The following is a 20,267-nucleotide window of genomic DNA, read 5'->3' as shown; positions in this document are numbered from 1 at the left end:
CATCACCCAGTCCTTTCCTTTTGGCTGCAACCATTAGACACCACTTGAAAAAATACCAACAGCAGTATCCTACTGTAACATCTACACTGGATAAGTGTTTATATGTAGATGATCTGATCTGTAGTGTACCTAGTGTACAAGCAGCCGCCAGCTTATCCATGCAAGCTAAGAGTATCATGCAAGATGCTGGAATGATGCTATGCAAATGGAGCACCAATTCTAAAGAGCTGGAAAACCTGTGGGAGGAAACAATGGAACACACAGTAAGAGGAAAAGTGGAAGTGAAAAATGCTGTGTTAAAGGTTCTTGGACTCACCTGGAGAACGGAAGAGGATGACTTCATTTTTGATTTGACCAATTTGATTGACTTTTTGCAGAATAAAAGAAACACAAAAAGAGGCGTGCTACAAGCTGCTGCGCGCATATTTGATCCAATTGGATTTCTTTCTCCCTTTACCATCAGAGTAAAATGTCTTTTCCAGCAAATGTGGGAACGTGGATTGGAATGGGACAATGATCTTCCTGATGACCTTTCATGTCTATGGCATCAGTGGTGCACAGAGCTGCCTGACATCAGAAAAATAAACATAGCCAGATGTTATCATGCAGCGCTTGTGGATCAGAACGCATCTGTGAAAAAAGAAGTACATGTTTTCTGTGATGCCAGTGAAAGAGCATATTGCGCAGCTGCGTATCTGCGAGTCATACCAGAAGATGGTGAGTGCACAGTAACTCTTATAACATCTAAAACAAGAGTGGCTCCTCTGAAAAAGGTCACTCTACCTAGACTTGAATTACTTGGTGCCCTTATTGGAGCTAGACTTAGTCAATACGTCATCACACATCTGGACATGGAAAAGAGCCAAGTAAAACTGTGGACTGACTCTATGATTGCTTTGCATTGGATAAAGAGTTCGGCCAAACAGTGGAAACCCTTTGTGGAAAACCGAGTCAGAGAGATACAGAGTTTAACTGAACCTGCACAGTGGAACCACTGCAGTGGAATTGAAAATCCAGCAGATGTCGCAACAAGGGGGATCAGTGTAAACAAATTAAAAGAAAATTCACTTTGGTGGACTGGTCCAATGTGGCTCAAACAAAGAGAAATTAATTACTGTCAAAAAGAAACTGAAGCACCTGAAGATCAAATTGTAAAAGAAAATCTGGCTGTAGTCGAAATTACAAATTTGGCAAATTCTGAAAGCTCAAATAAAAATGAATTGCTGGAGTTGAAAAACTATAGTGATCTTAACAGAGTTTTGCATGTAACAGCTTGGGTCAAAAGATTCATAAACAATGCAAGAGGAAAACAAAAATGCACTGGAGCATTGAAGAATGAGGAAATCACTGAAGCAGAGCTTTATTGGATTCAAGTGACCCAGAACAAAAGTTTCTCTGATGAAATTTCACGTTTGAAAAGAGGTCAAGAACTAAATGCTCACTCTAAAATCCAGCTTCTCAGACCTTTTTTGGATGACCAAGGAATACTCAGAGTGGGAGGTAGATTGCAGATGACCAACTGGAAATTTGAAGAAAAACATCCCTGCATTCTTCCTGCAAATGAGACATTTCCGGAGTTAATAGTGAAAAAATGTCACAAACAAGTGATGCATTCCGGTCTCCAAGACACCCTTAATCAAGTAAGAGAGAGATTCTGGATAATAAAAGGACGACAACTGGCGAAAAGAATTGTACATGCTTGTCTAATCTGTCGTAAATACAAGGTCAAACCTGCTCAGCAGATTTCAGCACCTTTACCTGGACAGCGCCTCGAGGAAGCGCCTCCTTTTGAAATCACAGGAGTGGATTTTGCTGGACCTTTGTATTGTAAATTCCACGACAAAGCTTACATCGCTCTTTTCACCTGCGCAGTCACCCGAGCTATTCATTTAGAATTAGTGACTGATATGACCACTGAAAACTTCTTATTGGCTTTTCGCCGTTTTGTGTCACGCAGAGGACTTTGTCACACTATTTACTCGGACAATGCAAAAACATTCAAAAGAGCTGACAAAGAATTGAAAGTATTATGGGATTCCCTGTCATCAAAAGAAATACAGGAATTCTTTGCAGAAAAACGAATAACATGGAAATTCATTGCTGAAAAGGCCGCTTGGTGGGGTGGCATGTGGGAGAGAATGGTGAGATCAGTGAAGACCTGTCTGCGCAAAGTGATTGGAAAAGCATCCTTGAGGTATGAAGAAATTGAAACACTTCTGACAGAAGTTGAAGCTGTTGTTAATTCTCGTCCCATCACTTACACCCACACAAGCAGTGAGGAACCTGTCCCACTAGCACCATCTCACTTTCTGATTGGACAGCGTCTGACCACGCTTCCCTCAATGGGCAACGCAGTATCAACAGTACACGATGTAAATCGTGACCAGTTGAACAAGCGGTGGAAATACAGACAGCGAATTATGAATAAATTCTGGATTCAATGGAAAAAGGAGTATCTGATGGAATTGCGGTCAGCCCACTGCTCCTCTTCTGTAAAAAGCTCTATGGATCTAAAGCCTGGAGATGTTGTATTAATCAATGAGGATAAACTGCCCAAACATCTTTGGAAAATGGGAAGAATAACCGAAGTCTACGTCGGCAGAGATGGAAAGGTGCGTTCTTGTCTTGTTATGCTACCTTCCAAAATTAATCTGAGAAGACCTGTACAATTACTGTATCCTCTTGAATTGAATTAATTGATGAGTTGACAGGAGTCAGTCTCATCGGCCGGGAGTGTTGCAACTATCCGTGCGTAAACGAGCGCACTTGGAGAGGCGCGCCTGGACAGGCGCGTTCACGACCACAGGAGTACATCTATATGCACGCGCCCAGGCACGAGCGTCAAGAGCGCACCCAGCGCACCTGTAGCAGTGACGTCAAGTCACACCTACACATGTTTTCTCAATGGACTCATTAACGGGGGGTGGGGTTTTCTATATACTATGCTCCTCAAATGATTTCTTGTCAGTGTGTAAAAATAAATGAACGAAAGAGAACACCACTCTCAGTCTGCCTTCTTTCAAACAAAATGATGTCTGCAAAACTGGTGTAGGAAGTGTGTGTGTGCGTGTGTGTGTGTGTGTGTGTGTGTGTGTGTGTGTGTGTGTGTGTGTGTGTGCGTGTGTGCGTGTGGGGGGGGGGAGGTGTTAAACTCACTCTTGCTGTAGTCTTGTAGCTGTGCTTTGGGCATCTCTCTGTTATTGTGCTCAGTGTAGATCAGTCCCTGAGCCGGTCCTGGCGGGCCCTCAGGTCCAGGGGGACCGGGGGGTCCAGGAGGGCCTCTGAAACCAACATCTAAGATAGATAGATAGATCGATCGATCGATTGCGATCGATCGATCGAATGAAGAAAAAGCTCACAGTTCCTTTGTGTCCGTCTCCCTGAATTGATGATGAAAGTGCAGCTGTGAAGTTTCTTGTCATACTCACTTTGCAGGTAGTCTCGAATGTCTTCAAGTCTGTATCCTGAACCACTGTAGCTGCCATGTCCAGGTGGTCCGGCTGGTCCTTGAGGACCAGGGGGACCAGCAGGCCCCTGAGGACCCACAACTCCTTGATACTGAGCTACTAACAGGTGGACAATAAAAATGTTCTTTCAACTTAGGATCGTTACAAGATTTGATGCCTTTGAAATAGATAAACATAAGTGACAACAAATTCACTGTGAGCTCAAACACCTGACTCTTACTTGATGACAGGTCGCCATTGAAGTTTCCAGGAAGTCCTGGAGGTCCAGGAGGTCCAGAGACACCTATCATCCCCCTCTCTGGTGACAGACAGGGCCCACAGCCAATCATGACTGTGCTCTCTAACAGACAACCTTATTGGTAGGTGAGCTGCCGGTCATCCATGTCACTCACCGTTCATGAGACTGAGGACCTGTTCAGCCACTCCCTGTGTGTTAAATCTGTAGCCTTCATGACCTGATGCTCCAGGAGGTCCTGGTGGGCCTGGAGGACCAGCGACGTATCTCCGCACTTCTTCTCCTGGACACAAATTTAAATAAATAAATAAAATAAGATTATTTTTTTGGCATTTCGCCTTTATTTATTGTTATATATAAGGCAGACAGGAAGGGTGGGGAGAGAGAGAGGGGATGACATGCAGCAAAGGACCGCAGGTCGGATTCGAACCCGGATCGGCCGCGCGAAGGGCCAAGCTTTTTTTGTGGTATGCGTGCTGTAAAAAGGGAGTCCCACACACCGTCCAAACTTGCAAATAAGAATTTATTCTGTGACGTTTCGGTCACCGACCTTTTTCAAACAAAAATTCTGTTCCTGTCCGACGCACCTGCCCGAAAAAGATGTGCAGAGCTCTCCTTCTAATGTGGTATGCGTGCTACCAGGTGAGCTACCAGGACACGTCCTGGACACAAATAATTAACAACCTTGTCATGCTTAACCCTTACTATGTCCATGAGGGGCGGGCTGAGTATCAAAAACAAACCACTGGATTTTACCAAACTGATAATTTAATGTACAATCAAATTACCTTGCTACATACGGCAAGGTGATCCCAACACAAGTCATTCACTAACATGACAAGATTTGATGATATACAGTATATCAACAAATGAAAAAAGTTAGCCATCATTTGAATGTGCAAGTCTTTCACCAAGTGGCGATCATCAGGCTTCATTCTCATGTTGTGGCTTACAAATTCAACAGATTGATTTTTTTAAATTCAACTCTTCAGTATGGACATGACAAATTGTTTTGATTTTAACTATGTGCAATCCGACTTACGTTGCATAATGGTGATGATGTCATTGACAGACATGGAGCCAGGAGGACCAGGTGGGCCTGGAGGGCCAGAGGTCCCAGCCCCATAGCCTCTACCTGGAGAGACAACAGGTGCATCTTTTAGGTACTGACACAAGTCAAATACAGTTGGTTTCTCAGATGCACTTGATCTAGAATGTTGCATGTAACACTGTTCTGTTGGACTCACTCTGGATGTAGGAGATGACTCGATTGGCCACATCGTTCACCGATTGGTCACCAGCGGGCCCTGCGGGTCCTGGAGGACCTGGAGGCCCAACCAAGTACTGCCTGATGCTGTCACCTGCATTTCAAGACAATGTTTCAATCACACTTTGAGTCACAGCTCAGTTGACTAAGCTCTTTGATTCCTCACATCTCAGTATTGCATACTTACTCTGGAGGTACTCTGAAATGTACTGGCCCACATCAGTAGATCCAGATCCAGACCCGTCTCTCCCAGGGGCGCCAGGTGTTCCAGGTGGGCCAGGTGGGCCCGGAGATCCAGGTCTGGATGAAGAACCTGGTGTTATAAAACACATATTTTGATCAGACAGACATAGGTTATGAAGGATTTAACCCCGCTTTCAAATATTTTCCCGTGATTGTCTAAAAACGTTCTGATATTGTACTTTGTGGCAAATCCCACTCATCGCAGTCCTAGAAACAAATCATGAAAAATACTTGCAAATACTATTTGTCCAAAGTTTCCAAAGGACATGACAGTCATTTTAATTAGCCTACCTCCATGATCTAAGTTAAGATATAGATTAGCTATTTGTTTGTTTGTTTGTTTGTTTGTTTGTTTGTTTTACCAATGTCGACTCCTGGGATTCCTGGAGAGCCGGGAACTCCTGGGTCACCTACAAGGAACACATGATTGGTTTGAGAAACAATTTCTGCAGACTGTATTCTTGAATATGAACCTTAATAAAGAAGATGAATGTAAGGGTGAAGAAACAGCAACATTGGCTATTCCCAGGTCTAGGAGCACTCACTATGGTTAAGTCTCCTGAGTAACAGATGAACACAACAGCTGTAACAGGTCACAGAAAACATTTGACAGAGCACACTGTACCTTGAGGTCCCTGTGGCCCATCTGGGCCCTCGGGGCCTGGGGGACCCGGGGGTCCACTGGTACCTTCTGCTCCCTGAGCTCCAGGGGGTCCTCTAGGGCCCGACTGACCTGGCAAACCTGAAGTGAAAACCAAAGCATTGATTCATCATCTGATAGAAAGGGAAGGTGAAACTATCATATTATCTTAGTTATGTTTCCATTCATTTTCTCTTTGACTGACATTATTTCTTATGAATGATTAAAACCACAGTAGGTACGTTTGAAGGAAACCACACAGACAAACAAGTTTCTCACGTACCAACTCCTGGATCCCCTGGACTTCCTGGTAGACCTGGTTGACCTGGTTCACCTGAAACAGTCATCTTTATATTAACCCGTTGATTATCATTGAGTTAAAAGCCTGCAGTTGTTGAACACCATGATGTATGCAAAGTTACCAGGTAGTTTCTCACCTTGGTATCCTCGTGGTCCTTGCTCACCTAGGGAGAATGAATGATAAGATTGTAGTAAAGTTGTTAAAAATAGAATCCACAAGAGTAATTTCTTCTCTTGTCCTCAAACCCAGGTTTGTTATGCAGGAAGGAACCCATCAGACATAGGCTTGTGACCTGTTTTGGACTAAGGCACATTATTTATGAAACCAGACTATAAAAACCCAGCAAATTAGTTGAACCTACCCAGTGAGCCCTTTGGTCCTGGGCGTCCTGCAGGTCCTGGTGGTCCAGCGAAGAAAGTTTCTAAGAAACAAGAATCACACCCATGTATTGAAGTAAACGGTGCAGGTTAAGGAGCAGTCATCTGATCAAATGTAATAGAAGCTTTGTAAATGGCCTGCATTTATATAGCGCTTTTAAATGGCCTGCATTGGTAAATGGCCTGCATTTATATAGCGCTTTTATCCAAAGCGCTTTACAATCAGTAGGTTCACCCATTCATACACCGATGGCGGCAGGCTACCACGCAGGGTGCTGGCACACCATCAGGAGCAATTTGGGGTTCAGTATCTTGCCCAAGGACACTTCGACATGCAGACTGGAGGAGCCGGGAATCGAACCACCGACCTCTTTCATCCGAGGCGATTAGTGACGACCCGCTCTACCTCCTGAGCTACAGCCGCCCCGCTTTTATCCAAAGTGCTTTACAATGAGTAGCTACATTCACCCATTCACACACTGATGGAGGCAAGCTACCACGCAGGGTACTGGCACACCATCGGGAGCAATTTGAGGTTCAGTATCTTAACGAAGGACACTTCGACATGCAGACTGGAGGTGGCAGGCATCGAACCACCGACCTCTGTTTAGTCAAAGTGATTAATGGACGACCTGCTCTACCTCCTGAACTACAGAAGCTTGGTGGAAAAGCTATCACATTACAGTATGTCTAATATCAATCAATCAATCAATCAATCAATCAATCAATCAATCAATCAATCAATCAATATCTTTTATTTAACCAGGTAAAAGTCTCATTGAGATTAAAGATATGTGTACCTGTACAAAAATGGTGCCCTCTACGACCTTCCTATTCCTCCCTAGCTAAAGCCTCTTTTCCCTAGCCCCACCGCCTTCCTCCTCCCTGCCACCACCCACATCCCCCAAGCCACTCGCCCCACCCACCCCTCGAATCCCGACTCGCTACCTCCTTCCTATAGAGAGCCAAACGCCAAAGTCACGCCTACTTCCGGTTTAGGCATAAGCACCAATCATCTGCCATTCCTTTTCCCATCTACGTTTGTAAAATGCTTATAACAATAGTTTTACTTGGTGGAAGCAATTCAGCTATATTTGCAATCACGAGAGACCATAGAACATTTCACTCAGACCTCAACTTTAAAAAAAGACTTAAAAAAGTATTTTTATACATTTTATTTATTTATTTTCGGTCCAAGTGAAATGTTTGGTCTCTCGCGATTCGGCATATAGCTGAATGACTTAGTTTGACCAAGTAAAATTATTGTTATAAGCATTTTATGAAACTAGGCATCTCGCGCGCTCGGTTCCTAGGCTCGCCTGCTGCACGGCCTCACCCGCCCTGCAGCTCACCAAGCTGGCCCTGCAGCTCACATACGCAGCTCGGCCGCTGCGCAGCATCACCCGCAGCTCGGCTGCTGCGTGGCCTCGCCTGTTCTATTGGCACGCGCAGTGCACAATTGCACAGCTTTGCATCACTGATGACATCACAATGATCTCACAATGTCTTTGATCACTGATGATGTCACAGTGCCTATGACATCATCAGTGGTGTCATGAGATGATTTTGCTTTTATGATATCACTGATGATTTTGCTCTTATGACAACACCTATGACATCATCAGTAGGACAAAAGTTTAAACAGAGAACAGACAGCGATTGCCAACTTTTCTCTTTTATAGATATAGAAGATAGATAGATAGATAGATAGATAGATAGATAGATAGATAGATAGATAGATAGATAGATAGATAGATATAGATGATAGATAGATAGATAGATAGATAGATAGATAGATAGATAGATAGATAGATAGATAGATAGATAGGTAGATAGATAGATATAGATGATAGATAGATAGATAGATAGATAGATAGATAGATAGATAGATAGATAGATAGATAGATAGATAGATAGATATAGATGATCAATATTAGATAGATAGATAGATAGATAGATGTAGATGGAAAAGCCAATGGCAGACAAATGGCTCTGGTGCGTATTCCTAAACCGGAAGTGGGCATGACTTTGGCTCTATCCCTAGCTACGGCACAAACGGACATCTCATGCTACAAACGGACAGACGGACGGCGGCTGCACCTCTTCAAAATGCATTACACACACAAACACACTCAAGACAATGGAGACTGACTGTGATGAGCTTGCAGTTGTCTTTAGACATGCAATTTGCTGATGTATTTGAAGTGAGATTTCTGTCACCAACCTGACGTGGGCACAAAGCTGCCAGGTTCTCCCTTCTCACCTGGAGGTCCAGGTAACCCAGCACCTGTGAGGCCAGAAACTCGGTCAGAAATGTATTTAAAGTGAGTGAGATCAGCTGTTACTTTGAAGCTGCTTATATCATCCTTTATGGTGCCTTTACTCTATGTCACCTCCAGGACTAATGAGTAGTAAGTAGCCTACTACAGATGTTACCTGTTTCGAAATACCCTGTTCCCCTGAAAGTACTGCCGCGGTGGTGGTGGTTGGAAGTTTTTCCGTGTGTTTGCACCACTAAGAGTCCAACAAGATGTCAAATGAAAGCTGAGAATCCACAGATTCCAACGGTAGTAGTCTGATCACTCTATGACCAAAACCTGCTGAACCATCAGCCCAATAAAAACACTTACTGCCAGGGTGAGGATTTCACCAAGGCCATGGCCGCTGGCCACCTCCCACTGGCTGTGATGCCCTGAGATCCCTACGGTCGGTCACCTTGGCAGCTGTGCCCTGCTACCAGTCTGCTACTGTCAGTTGCTTTAAAAGCATCAGTGGTCTCAGTTTAATGTAGCCTATATGCAAAGGATGTGTAATTGGCTCATTTGAACACGCATTTAAGGAAAATCGCTCTTCGATGTCAATAGAGCAATTTGTGCCCTGGCACGTGGCCTTTTGCCCTAAAAGATTTTCCAATGCCAAAGCCCAAATGTCCTTGCCCCTAAATGATGAAATTCCCACCCTGCTTACTGCCGCAACAGGTGGCAGCAATAGGGTATTTTGAAACAGGTTATTGGTATTCTGGGAAACCTCTTTATGACAGAAAAATGAATATCATATCATTCGTATCGTATCATATTCTCTATCTATCTATCTATCTATCTATCTATCTATCTATCTATCTATCTATCTATCTATCTATCTATCTATCTATCTATCTATCGACAGTATCTATCAGACAGCTATGTAAGCCTCATGTTTACCTGACTCTCCAGGAGGACCTCTGCGTCCTGGAGGACCTTCTTTTGTGTCACCTAGACAAGTATGAGAACAGCATGCAAAATAGTGAAGCAATAACTACTGGATAGAGATGGACCAGACCTCCTACAGTATAACTACTGGATAGAGATGGACCAGACCTCTACAGTATAACTACTGGATAGAGATGGACCAGATCTCCTACAGTATAACTACTGGATAGAGATGGACCAGACCTCCTACAGTATAACTACTGGATAGGGATGGACCAGACCTCCTACAGTATAACTACTGGATAGAGATGGACCAGACATCCTACAGTATAACTACTGGAGAGAGATGGACCATACCTCCTACAGTATAACTACTGGATAGAGATGGACCAGACATCCTACAGTATAACTACTGGATAGAGATGGACCATACCTCCTACAGTATAACTACTGGATAGAGATGGACCATACCTCCTACAGTATAACTACTGGATAGAGATGTGCTCAGTTTTGTTCAAGTCATCTCACCCGGCTCATCATCTGTTCGTCCTCCTGCCCTCAGGTAGGAGATACAGGTCCATCCGCTCTAAAACTTCCAGGATGCTTAACAGCTTTTTCCCACAAGCTGTCAGCCTGCTGAACACTACCCCTCGAAACACAACACACAACCCCCCCCCTTCCCCGAACAATGAACTCTGACCAACTCTGACTGTCTCACACTCATTTTGCTCACGAACTCTGTACAAAATTCTGGACTCACTGTTTACATGCACTACTGAACAGTCACTAACTCTGATGCCTTTATAGAATAATGTATTTATTTATTGTATGTATTTATTATTTGGGCCGATGCACTTTACCTTGGTGTTTCACTGTACGTCTCAGGGAGATGCTTGTCTATATCTCGTTGTTGGAGTAATTTAGCAATGACAATAAATATACTTGAACTTGAACTTGAACTTGAACTGAAGTGCCACTGAACCCGCTCTAAAATGTTTGATGTGACAACGGCAAAGATCATACCAGCTGGACCAGGTGCTCCAGGAGGCCCTGGGGGTCCTGGTGGACCAGGCAGTACAGCTGCCGAGGAAAGTTCTGTTAGGAATGAAGTAAAACAATAAAAATAAAGAAAATATAATGAATTCTACATTTAAAAAAAATCTTCTGGTGTTGGACGACTAGTAGAAGGTACTCTTTCCTCTGGTCTCATGAATATAATCCTCATCCCCAATGAACTAGGGCAGAGACAGGGACTCGGATGACGGATGATGGGGTGACTCGATCACCCCATCTGCGCTCTTTGTAAGAGATGGGGTGTAACCCCGGTGCCCTGGCTAAATTCCCACACAGGCCTTGCTTCCGTCATGGCCACCTAATCATCCCTCGTTATCTAATTGGCACATTAAATCCTCAACTCTCCACTGTGATAGCTGATGAAAAGTGCTACAAAAATACAATCAATTATTCTATGAGACTTGTACCGTTATGACATTTTCCCATTTTTATTTTAGGCTTTTAGCCGATGCTGTGATCCTACGACTGAAATAGTAGAATAAACATAAAGTAGATTGACAACATTACAGGATGTGTCGGTCGCTTGCTGTGGTGATGTCCTAACACCATGTGAAGGAAACAGAGAGTGACTCACTCCCAGCTGCACTGGCACTGACAGCTTCCACACTCTTCACGCTGATGCCAGGCTCTCCCCTCTCCCCCTTTTCTCCTTTCTTTCCTTGTTCTCCCTTGGAACCTAAATTACGATATCAATGTACAATCAAAGAAAAAACAACATATATATATCTATTCAACAGAAATCTTCAAATCAATCTATTGCCACACAAACAAAATTCTCGATTTATCATACATGGCGGGTGATTTGATTATATATTCAAGCCACTATGAAGAAGATGTAATTTTCTTTTCTTATAGTTTTTGTGCTTTAGAAGAGTGTGCAAAGAGGTGCACGGTGAAGTCTATACATTGAAGCCAGGGAAAAAAAAGATTTTTGTCCCATCTCAGGTGCTTAACACAGATCAAGTTTCTTTCTCAGTGATTCAATAATTTGGATGTACCCAGTCGTCCTGGGATACCGGTGGGGCCGATGGGACCAGGCAGACCGGGGGGTCCGGCAGCACCCGGAGGGCCAGCAGGTCCCGGGGGTCCAGGGATGGCCACAGCACTGGAGCCAGCTGGACAAGAGAGACAAAGTTATAGTTTAGTGCAGAGGTGCCCAAATTCTTTCCTATGAAGGGCCCAAATTAATCTGAATGGATGGCCGTGGGCCAAAAATAAATGTTGTTGATGTTATGTGAAATTACATTAAATTATATTATTTTATAGACAATTTACATTCTAAATCTAAAATAGATCTTCTAGTTTCATTATGGTAAAAGTATCATCAAGCTAGCTTTAAAAATGAGCCCACTATAGCCTCTGAAAGACAGTGAAATATTTTCTGTGTTGAATTAATGAAACCAATGCAGAGTATAGTATATCCATATACAACGATGTACTGTTCTTACCTGCACTGATGACTTTACCAGGTGCTCCTGCTTCACCTGAAAGACAACATCATGTTAGATTATGTGATGTAACATAAAGTCTAGTCTCTTGCTCTTATGACATAACGGATGATGTCACAACTTCGCATCACTGGTAAAATCCACATAAAAAAAAAGCTTCAAATGAAGACAGTTTACATACATTAACACATGCCGAGGATTAAGTACACAATAAAGCCAAAGGCTTATTTCCATTGTGATCCTCCATTGTGAGGCCCTGTGAAGCACTTTGAATTGCCTCTGTGTATGAAATGTGCTATACAAATAAACTTGACTTGACTTGACTTGATGACATCACAATTACTCTTATGACATCACTGATGATGTCACAATGCCACGGCCGAGCCCGCCCTACAGCTCGACGGCTGTGCGGGCTCACCTGCTCTTATGACATCACTGATTAATGACATCACTGATGATGTCCCAACTTGGCATCTTATGACATCACTGATGCCATCATCAGCGATTTATGACATCACTGCTATGACATCATCAGTGGGACAAAAATTTAAACAGAGAAACAGAGAGCCCACATTGCCAAATTTATATAGAAGATAGATAGATGGTCATACCTGGGGGCCCTTGAAGCCCAGTGATGCCTAGAGAAAAATGAGATGTCCTGGTGAGATTTTGACAGAGTAGGAATAAAGCTTGAAAAAAACAACGATTAATGCTGAAGTTTGATCATGTAAATCCTTTGTGACAGTGTTCTGGGAGACCTGGCTCTCCAGGAGGTCCTGCTGGTCCTCTCAGACCTGGCAAACCCATGGCACCCTGCTCACCTGCAATACACACAGAGGTACACGTTTATCAGGCAATCTTTGCTTAAACAACAAAGTAGAGTCTAGACTCTAGAGGAGGACTCAAACTCCCATTTGCTCATTCTCAGTGAAAGTTCATAAATAGCAGTGTGAGCTAATTACCCAATTTTTCCCACGGCGGAATTGGGATTTAAAGGTGGATAGGGGGAGTGGCTGGGGGCATGTGGGTGGTGGGAGGGGGCGTGGTCATGAAGGGCGTGGCTAGGGAATAGGGGCCATAGCTAGGGATAGGAAGGTCGTGGAGACTCGGGATTCAAGGGGTGGGTAGGGGGAGTGGCTACGGGGATGTGGGTGGGTCAGTGTTATGGTTAGGTGTGTAAGGATCTATTGATTCATGTATCTTCTTATACCACTTAATTGACGCTATCTCCTCACCCACAGGTCCTTTTGGTCCTTTCGGTCCAGCTGGGCCTTGGGGTCCAGTTTGTCCTGCTTCACCTTTGACAAAGAGAAGAATAACAAAATGTAAAACTCACTGTTTACTTCTCTATAAGAACCTTACAGGGTGTTTGTAAGTTCAATATGATCATGTTTAGACCTTTTTAGATCACTTACAGTAGAGAAAAGTATTTTTTTAATAAAACAAGACTACACATTTGAATAGAATACTGGGAGAGAGATGTAATGTTACGTTGGGGAATTCTAGTGGTGGGGGGCTTTGCTAGTTAAGCCTAGGTTAGGCATAGCTTAATAAATATTAATCATAATAACGAGCGGTGGTACCGTTTAAGGCTGCCTCTCTGTAACAGAGAGGAAGTGAAGAGGGTGGACTCATACAAGTATCTTGGGCTCCAAATCAATATAATTAATATGATTATTAGGTCGACTTAAAGAATATTGGTCTCTGCAAAAGTGAATGACAGCACTTCCGTTTTTGTAGAATGACCCAAGATCGGTTTTCTCAGCTATATGGTAAGCAAAACATTATGATGTCATAGTGAAGTTGACCTTTGAACTTTTGGATATAAATATAAATATGAATTATTGACTTATGGCCAAAAACATCTTTTGTGAGGTCACAGTGACCTTGATCCTTTCTTTGACCTTGTACCACCAAATTGTAATCAGTTCATCTCATCCTTGAGTTCAAGTGGACGTTTGTCTCAAATTTGAAGATTCACCGGCAGAGGGCATATAAACACAGAATAGATATAGATATGTATTTGGTTTAGATGAGGATCTATGAGTGGCATACACTGCTAGCATGTTGTCCCGCTTCTCTAACAGCACTGTATGAATTGACAACAAACAATGCTTTTGAACAAATTTAAAAAGGTTTTATAAAAAAAAAGTGGTTTGATCCTGTGCCATTTCATAGAGCCTTCACAATTGGTAAATAAGAAGCTTCAATCTTTCAACAAGGAAGACCATGGCTTGTTTTCCACTTTTAACTGTATTAATCTATGTTCTGTTGTTGGTTGTGTTATGCTGTGCAACACAGTGTTGTATGTTCTAACCACTTTGGTATTTTTTTTAATAGTCGCATTAAAGTTCAGCTGAATGGAATTTATTGAAATATTCAAATGCTAATTAGAAGATACTCTGTATTCTACATGCAGTTCTAAGCTGTCAATTTCAAGGCAAAGTCCCCATACCTTTTGGTCCAGGAGGCCCTGCTTCACCTCGGAAACCCTGTGGACCGGGAGCTCCTGCACGCAAATGACAAACAGATAGATCAACACACTGGAAATATGTCCCACATAACAGACACAATATGACATCATGTGTAATAGAGTGTTTACCGGGGATCCCCTGCTCTCCCATCGCACCTAAAACATACAAGGAAAACATACTGTCATATTGATGATCAGCATTATTCCTAAACATATTTAATTCCCAAGACTTTAATTTTGATCCAATCTGCCTTACCTTTAGGCCCCTGAGGTCCAGCAGCTCCGGGACTTCCTGGAAACACCAAGTTACATTTTCAAAGGCTATTTATCTATGATGTGAAATGTGATGTAGACAGCTTGAGTTTTCTACCTTTGTCTCCTTTCTCTCCAAAGCCAGGCGGTCCAGCCTCTCCCCGGGGGCCCATTGGTCCCTCCCGGCCCCTCTGGCCTGGCGGGCCCTCAGCACCTGCTTCACCTGCTCAGAAAGGTGGAGAGATTCCGTGAGGAAACAACCAAAACATGTTTCCTCTTTTCCTGGGTCTTGACTCTTCCTCAAGTAACAGTGATGTAATCCAGCAAGTGTTATGTTTGTAATGAATGCACAGGCTGAACCTAAAATTGATCAATGTAAGCAATGTAAGCATGTTCTATCTGCATAAGGAAATAAATGTACTGACAATGTCGTCGTGTTTCATGTGTTTTTTTGCCACTATCAGAAAAGTCAAGTTATATATATATATATATATATATATATATATATATATATATATATATATATATATATATATATATATATATATATATATATATATATATATATATATATATATATGGGCGCCCCGACTGCCCAGAGGAGGCGCTACTGCAGCGACCAGACCAGGACACATATCCTTAATCAGCTTCCTACACGTAGACACTGCCAATTGTGCCTGTATGGACGTATGAACCTGCAACCCTCATGTTGGTAGGCATCTACCACTGCACTACCCGGACGCTGTAAAAACTAAACTAAACTAAACTAAACTAAACTAAACTAAACTAAACTAAACTAAACTAAACTAAACTAAACATAACAACATTACCTGAACTTCCCTTTGGCCCCCTTGGTCCTTCTAATCCTGGGTGACCCATCTGCCCAGGAGGACCTACAGAGACAAAGTAATTGAGCAGAGAAAGGAGAGGCAGTGAGTTGGTCAACTGTTTTTATCACAATTTTGTGAGTTTACAATAGAATGCAGAAAGGACCTATCACTAAAGGACCTATCACTCTCAGCCTTACCTGGTAGGCCAGGGAAGCCATTATCACCTGCAAATGCAAAGAGATGTCATGTTGGACTCTAGTATGAGACTCCTTTTTCGCAAGTCAAGTCTGATTTTTCAACTTATCACTGACATCACCGGAACTACAGCGATTCCTCACCTTTAGATCCTGGTGATCCTGTATCACCTGTAATGAAACAGCTAGTCTGATGATGGAAAATATAAAAACAGAAATGCTGTTTGTTTTAAAATGTCCAACTTATCTCATGTTTTATGCTTGCATACCTTTGGGTCCCGGCTCTCCTCTTGCCCCTTTCATTGAATATGCAAGTGTTTCTAAAGACATGAAAAGAATTGTTGGATCATCAATCACAACCAGCTTTGTATCATTACAAAATTGGTAGTATATTATGCAAATGAACAATGTTTACTGTAACTTTCCTCCATCTTGCCTGGACCGAGAGCTCCCCGAACTTCCTGGTCTAAATTATGTCATGGCGTAATTTGGAGCAGTTTTGCCATGGTTATCTTAAGTGTCAGTAGTTCCCAACCTTGGGGTCGCCTGGAATTCAAATTTAAATAAATATTTATTTATTTATTTATTTAGTACACCACACACAATTTAAAACTACCGAAGACGATTAGGGCCACATGTGAAACATTTATTTGAGTTTTGAGTTTAAATCAGGATTCTGAGAATAAAGTCAGAATTCTGAAAATAAAGTTAGAATTCTGAGTTTAATGTCAGAATTCTGGAAAGAAAGAAAAAGTCAGAATTCTGAGATTAAAGTCAGAATTCAGAGATTAAAGTCGGAATTCTCAGATTAAAGTGAGAATTCTTCTTCTGTGGTGTTTTATGGCAGTTGGCATGCTTTATGTTGCATTACCGCCTCCTGGATTTATCCATCCACTGTTTCCCTACATTCTGTAAAACCCGATCCTCCTCTCCCGATCTCTGGACATCTCAAAGTGAGAATTCTGAGGGAAAAAGTCAGGATACTGTCACATTGATGATGTCACTGATGATGTACTGACATTTTGAATGTCTGGGGTCCCTAGATTTTTGTGACGTCAAAGTGGCGTCACAAGCCAAAACAAGGGCAACTTCGGCCCAGGACCACGTGCGTCATGTAACAACCAGGTGACCTTATGCAACTCAGGCCCATTTGAGGTTTAAAACCTGATGACATCATCATGATGACATCACTGATGACATCATCACCGTTATCTATTCCTGAATGAATGAATGAATGAATGACTCACCCTAAAAAGCCTTCTCTTGACGAAACCCACATGAACACGGGGAGAACATGCAAACTCCACACAGAAAGAACTTGGGACAGACCGGGGTTCGAACCGGGACTTTCTTGCTGTGAGGTAACAGTGCTAACAACTGACAGGAAGTACTGTAAATGAACGTGGAGCTCTCGGGTCCAGGCAAGATGGAGGGAAGTTAAACATTGTTAATTTGCATATACTGTACTGATTTTGTAATGACACAAAGCTGGTTGAAAGTAGGCAAAGTCGGCTGTAAAGGGATAGTTCACATTTTTCAAAGTCTAGCCCTATTTGCTACTTACCAATGATGATGTTGATTGGTAGTAGATTGGTAGATTGGTAGATTGGTACCATAGTAGCTCTGGAAAGTTGGGAAAAAACTAATACAAGGTCAATGGGGTCACGCTCCTGTATGTACAAGCTGACTGAGGCTCACTAAAATGTCCTCCACAGTGCACACACACACACACACACACACACACACACACACACACACACACACACACACACACACACACACACACACACACACACACACACACACACACACAAAGTACATTTCAGTGAGCTTCAGTCAGCTTGTACATAGAGAAGCGTGAGCACATTGACCTTGCATTCATTTTTGCCCAACTTTCCAGAGCTACTATGAGGAACAGCATGGCTTGTGCTGAGAAAGAACTCTACCGATCAACATCATCATTGGTAGTAAGCAACAAATAGGGCTAGACTTTATAATGTGAACTATCCCTTTAAGTCTTTAGCTGATTGTGCTTATTGTTTGTTTGATGGACTGATTGATGATGGTTGGGTTGACCAAGTGATTTAGACTGAAGATAACGGATCGGTGTGTTACAGCTCAGTACCTCTCATGGCGTCAGACCGGAGCTCGGCCCGGACCAGCTGCTGCACCGCTCTCTGCAGGGCGGGGCTGTCCTGTCCTCCGGCCCCCGGCCCAGAAGCCCCCACGCTGATCCCGTTCTCAGAGCGGCTCAGGGGGGAGCCGGCGGAGCTTTTGTCGATGTACGCCGACTCGAGCGGGTCGACGATGTTGATGGCGGAGGAGGCGGAGTAACGGCTGGCGCTGGCTGACGCGCCGCTTACAGCTTCCAGAGTCTCGACACGACTCTTCAGATGCCTGACTTCTTCAGCTGGGAGGTGAGGGGGAAGATCAGGGTCAGAGGGTCAGAGAGAGAGAGAGAGCGAGGGGGGGGGGGGAGAGAGAGAGAGAGAGAGAGAGAGAGAGAGAGCGAGGGGGGGGGGGGGGGGAGAGAGAGAGAGAGAGAGAGAGAGAGAGAGAGAGAAAGTAGGAAATAGATGGTTTGAGGACCAAAAGGGGAAAACAGGACATTGATTTGAAAAGAAATGTGAGGGGCAGCGATATACTGATGGAGAGGGAGAGTGAAAAATGAACAGAATACTGCGTGAATCAATCAGTTTGTCATATAGGCGATGCACCATTATGGTTTGTTGAGGCCGATAGTGATATCTGATATTTTCTCACCTATTTCGGCTGATACCAATATGCATTTGTCTAGGAATGAAAACAGGTTACGCTTTTCAGACATGCCTATTAAGATAACTAGACATTTTGCACTGCGCTCAATTTCTTGGGTTGGGACTCTGGAGACTAATGTGCCCTGTGCTCACTTTGTGTGTGTGTGTGTGTGTGTGTGTGTGTGTGTGTGTGTGTGTGTGTGTGTGTGTGTGTGTGTGTGTGTGTGTGTGTGTGTGTGTGTGTGTGTGTGACCAAACTAATGCCAACTAGCACGCCTGTGTCCCTTCTGTGGTCTTCCGCATGTGCGGCAGTCTGTGACCGCATGTGATCCTGTTCACAACACTCAGCACAGAGCTCTATTTGCCTGACGCAGCCAGTCTCAATTTCTTCAAACTGGGACCGCGTCGGCTGCATTCTGCTGCATGTAGTACAGTGACTGTCGGCAAGTATACTCATACAACCCCACATCGAAAAATCGGAACTATCCCTTTAATCTTCACTGGGGTAATTAAGATATTGATGGTGAAGACACGGGGATTCCTGGTGTCTTACCCAGGGCGATCAGTCCAAACAGGAGGCCCAGGAGCAGCAGCAGGCCCAGCAGGAGGCCCAGCAGCCACTTCCACCAGCTGCAGCAGGAACCAAGGCAGCCAAAGCCACACCCATCTTCTTTACCTATCTCTGAGAGACCAAGGAGGTGACAGACCTATAGCTTTTAATCCACTACCATTAGTATCGGGGGGTGGGGGGGGGAGGACTAGGCTACTTCTTAAATGCAATGCTAGGCTACTTCTTAAATGCAAGGAGAAAAAAGTTAAGAAAAGTTCATATTCATCAAAATCGTTCTTAGGTATTTACTAGTTTACGATAACATTCCACTTGTCTTAATATTGTAATATACCATCCCACTCTCTCACCCCAATCTTTCCTGACTTTCGTGAAAAAGGTGCCTTCGAGGCAACATACCTGCATATGTGGCTTTGTCTTTGGTGGCAACTTTCAAGGTTGCAGCTTTGAAAAAGAAAACGTGTTAATTTATGTTTACATGTTAAACATGAGATGTGTGATGAATAAAAAGCAAAAACAAAAGAGTGACAAATCTTAAAATCCAAAAGATTTGTTCTGTACATTTAGCGTCTGCTCCGTCCTCCACTGTGCTGGCTGACAGCTTCTGTTTCTCTATCTTCAGGGAGTCTCCGGAGAAGGAAGCTAGAGGAGCAAACAAACAAGCTATCACCTGTAGGAACTGGTTCATGTTCTGATTTTTTGTTGAATATTCGAACCACAAATTGTCGACAAGTTTTACCAGCAGTACTAGCAGCAGAGATGAACTGCTTGCCGGTGTCTTTGGTCATGACCAGCCTCTCTGTCTCCTTCTTGACCGGAGCGTTCTCCTTCTCTAGCATCATGAACCTGTACTCTTTGCTAAAGGCTTCATCACCAGTGGCATTGCTGGGTGTCACTGTGACAGTAAACAGTAAGGTAAAGCAAAAGCTGGGTAAACAATCATCTCCAGTTTTA

General features: G+C 43.3%; 1 protein-coding gene across 1 annotated transcript in view; it reads right to left on the bottom strand.

Annotated features, from left to right (window-relative positions):
* Positions 1-20,267, bottom strand: part of LOC310794104 (uncharacterized protein) — a 35,422-nt gene that overhangs the window by 8,485 nt on the left and 6,670 nt on the right. Inside the window, exons 10-43 of the mRNA XM_083655999.1 lie at positions 20,053-20,208; positions 19,875-19,955; positions 19,713-19,757; positions 19,299-19,427; positions 18,115-18,399; positions 16,259-16,309; positions 16,134-16,160; positions 15,993-16,019; positions 15,796-15,858; positions 15,084-15,188; positions 14,970-15,005; positions 14,843-14,869; positions 14,696-14,749; positions 13,476-13,538; positions 12,999-13,061; positions 12,852-12,878; positions 12,241-12,276; positions 11,791-11,907; positions 11,367-11,468; positions 10,742-10,813; positions 9,731-9,781; positions 8,755-8,817; positions 6,515-6,574; positions 6,290-6,316; positions 6,136-6,186; positions 5,838-5,954; positions 5,575-5,622; positions 5,157-5,282; positions 4,950-5,063; positions 4,745-4,837; positions 3,860-3,985; positions 3,688-3,765; positions 3,429-3,566; positions 3,157-3,294 (exon numbers count right to left, since the gene is read on the bottom strand). Of these exons, the coding sequence (XP_083512125.1) occupies positions 3,157-3,294; positions 3,429-3,566; positions 3,688-3,765; positions 3,860-3,985; positions 4,745-4,837; positions 4,950-5,063; positions 5,157-5,282; positions 5,575-5,622; positions 5,838-5,954; positions 6,136-6,186; positions 6,290-6,316; positions 6,515-6,574; positions 8,755-8,817; positions 9,731-9,781; positions 10,742-10,813; positions 11,367-11,468; positions 11,791-11,907; positions 12,241-12,276; positions 12,852-12,878; positions 12,999-13,061; positions 13,476-13,538; positions 14,696-14,749; positions 14,843-14,869; positions 14,970-15,005; positions 15,084-15,188; positions 15,796-15,858; positions 15,993-16,019; positions 16,134-16,160; positions 16,259-16,309; positions 18,115-18,399; positions 19,299-19,427; positions 19,713-19,757; positions 19,875-19,955; positions 20,053-20,208 (2,796 nt within the window). The remainder of the gene's footprint in view (positions 1-3,156; positions 3,295-3,428; positions 3,567-3,687; positions 3,766-3,859; positions 3,986-4,744; positions 4,838-4,949; positions 5,064-5,156; positions 5,283-5,574; positions 5,623-5,837; positions 5,955-6,135; positions 6,187-6,289; positions 6,317-6,514; positions 6,575-8,754; positions 8,818-9,730; positions 9,782-10,741; positions 10,814-11,366; positions 11,469-11,790; positions 11,908-12,240; positions 12,277-12,851; positions 12,879-12,998; positions 13,062-13,475; positions 13,539-14,695; positions 14,750-14,842; positions 14,870-14,969; positions 15,006-15,083; positions 15,189-15,795; positions 15,859-15,992; positions 16,020-16,133; positions 16,161-16,258; positions 16,310-18,114; positions 18,400-19,298; positions 19,428-19,712; positions 19,758-19,874; positions 19,956-20,052; positions 20,209-20,267) is intronic.

The sequence above is a fragment of the Poromitra crassiceps genome (genome assembly GCF_964638095.1).
Source record: "Poromitra crassiceps genome assembly, chromosome: 19".
NCBI classification, from domain to species: domain Eukaryota; kingdom Metazoa; phylum Chordata; class Actinopteri; order Beryciformes; family Melamphaidae; genus Poromitra; species Poromitra crassiceps.
This window is presented reverse-complemented; position numbering and strand designations above follow the sequence as displayed.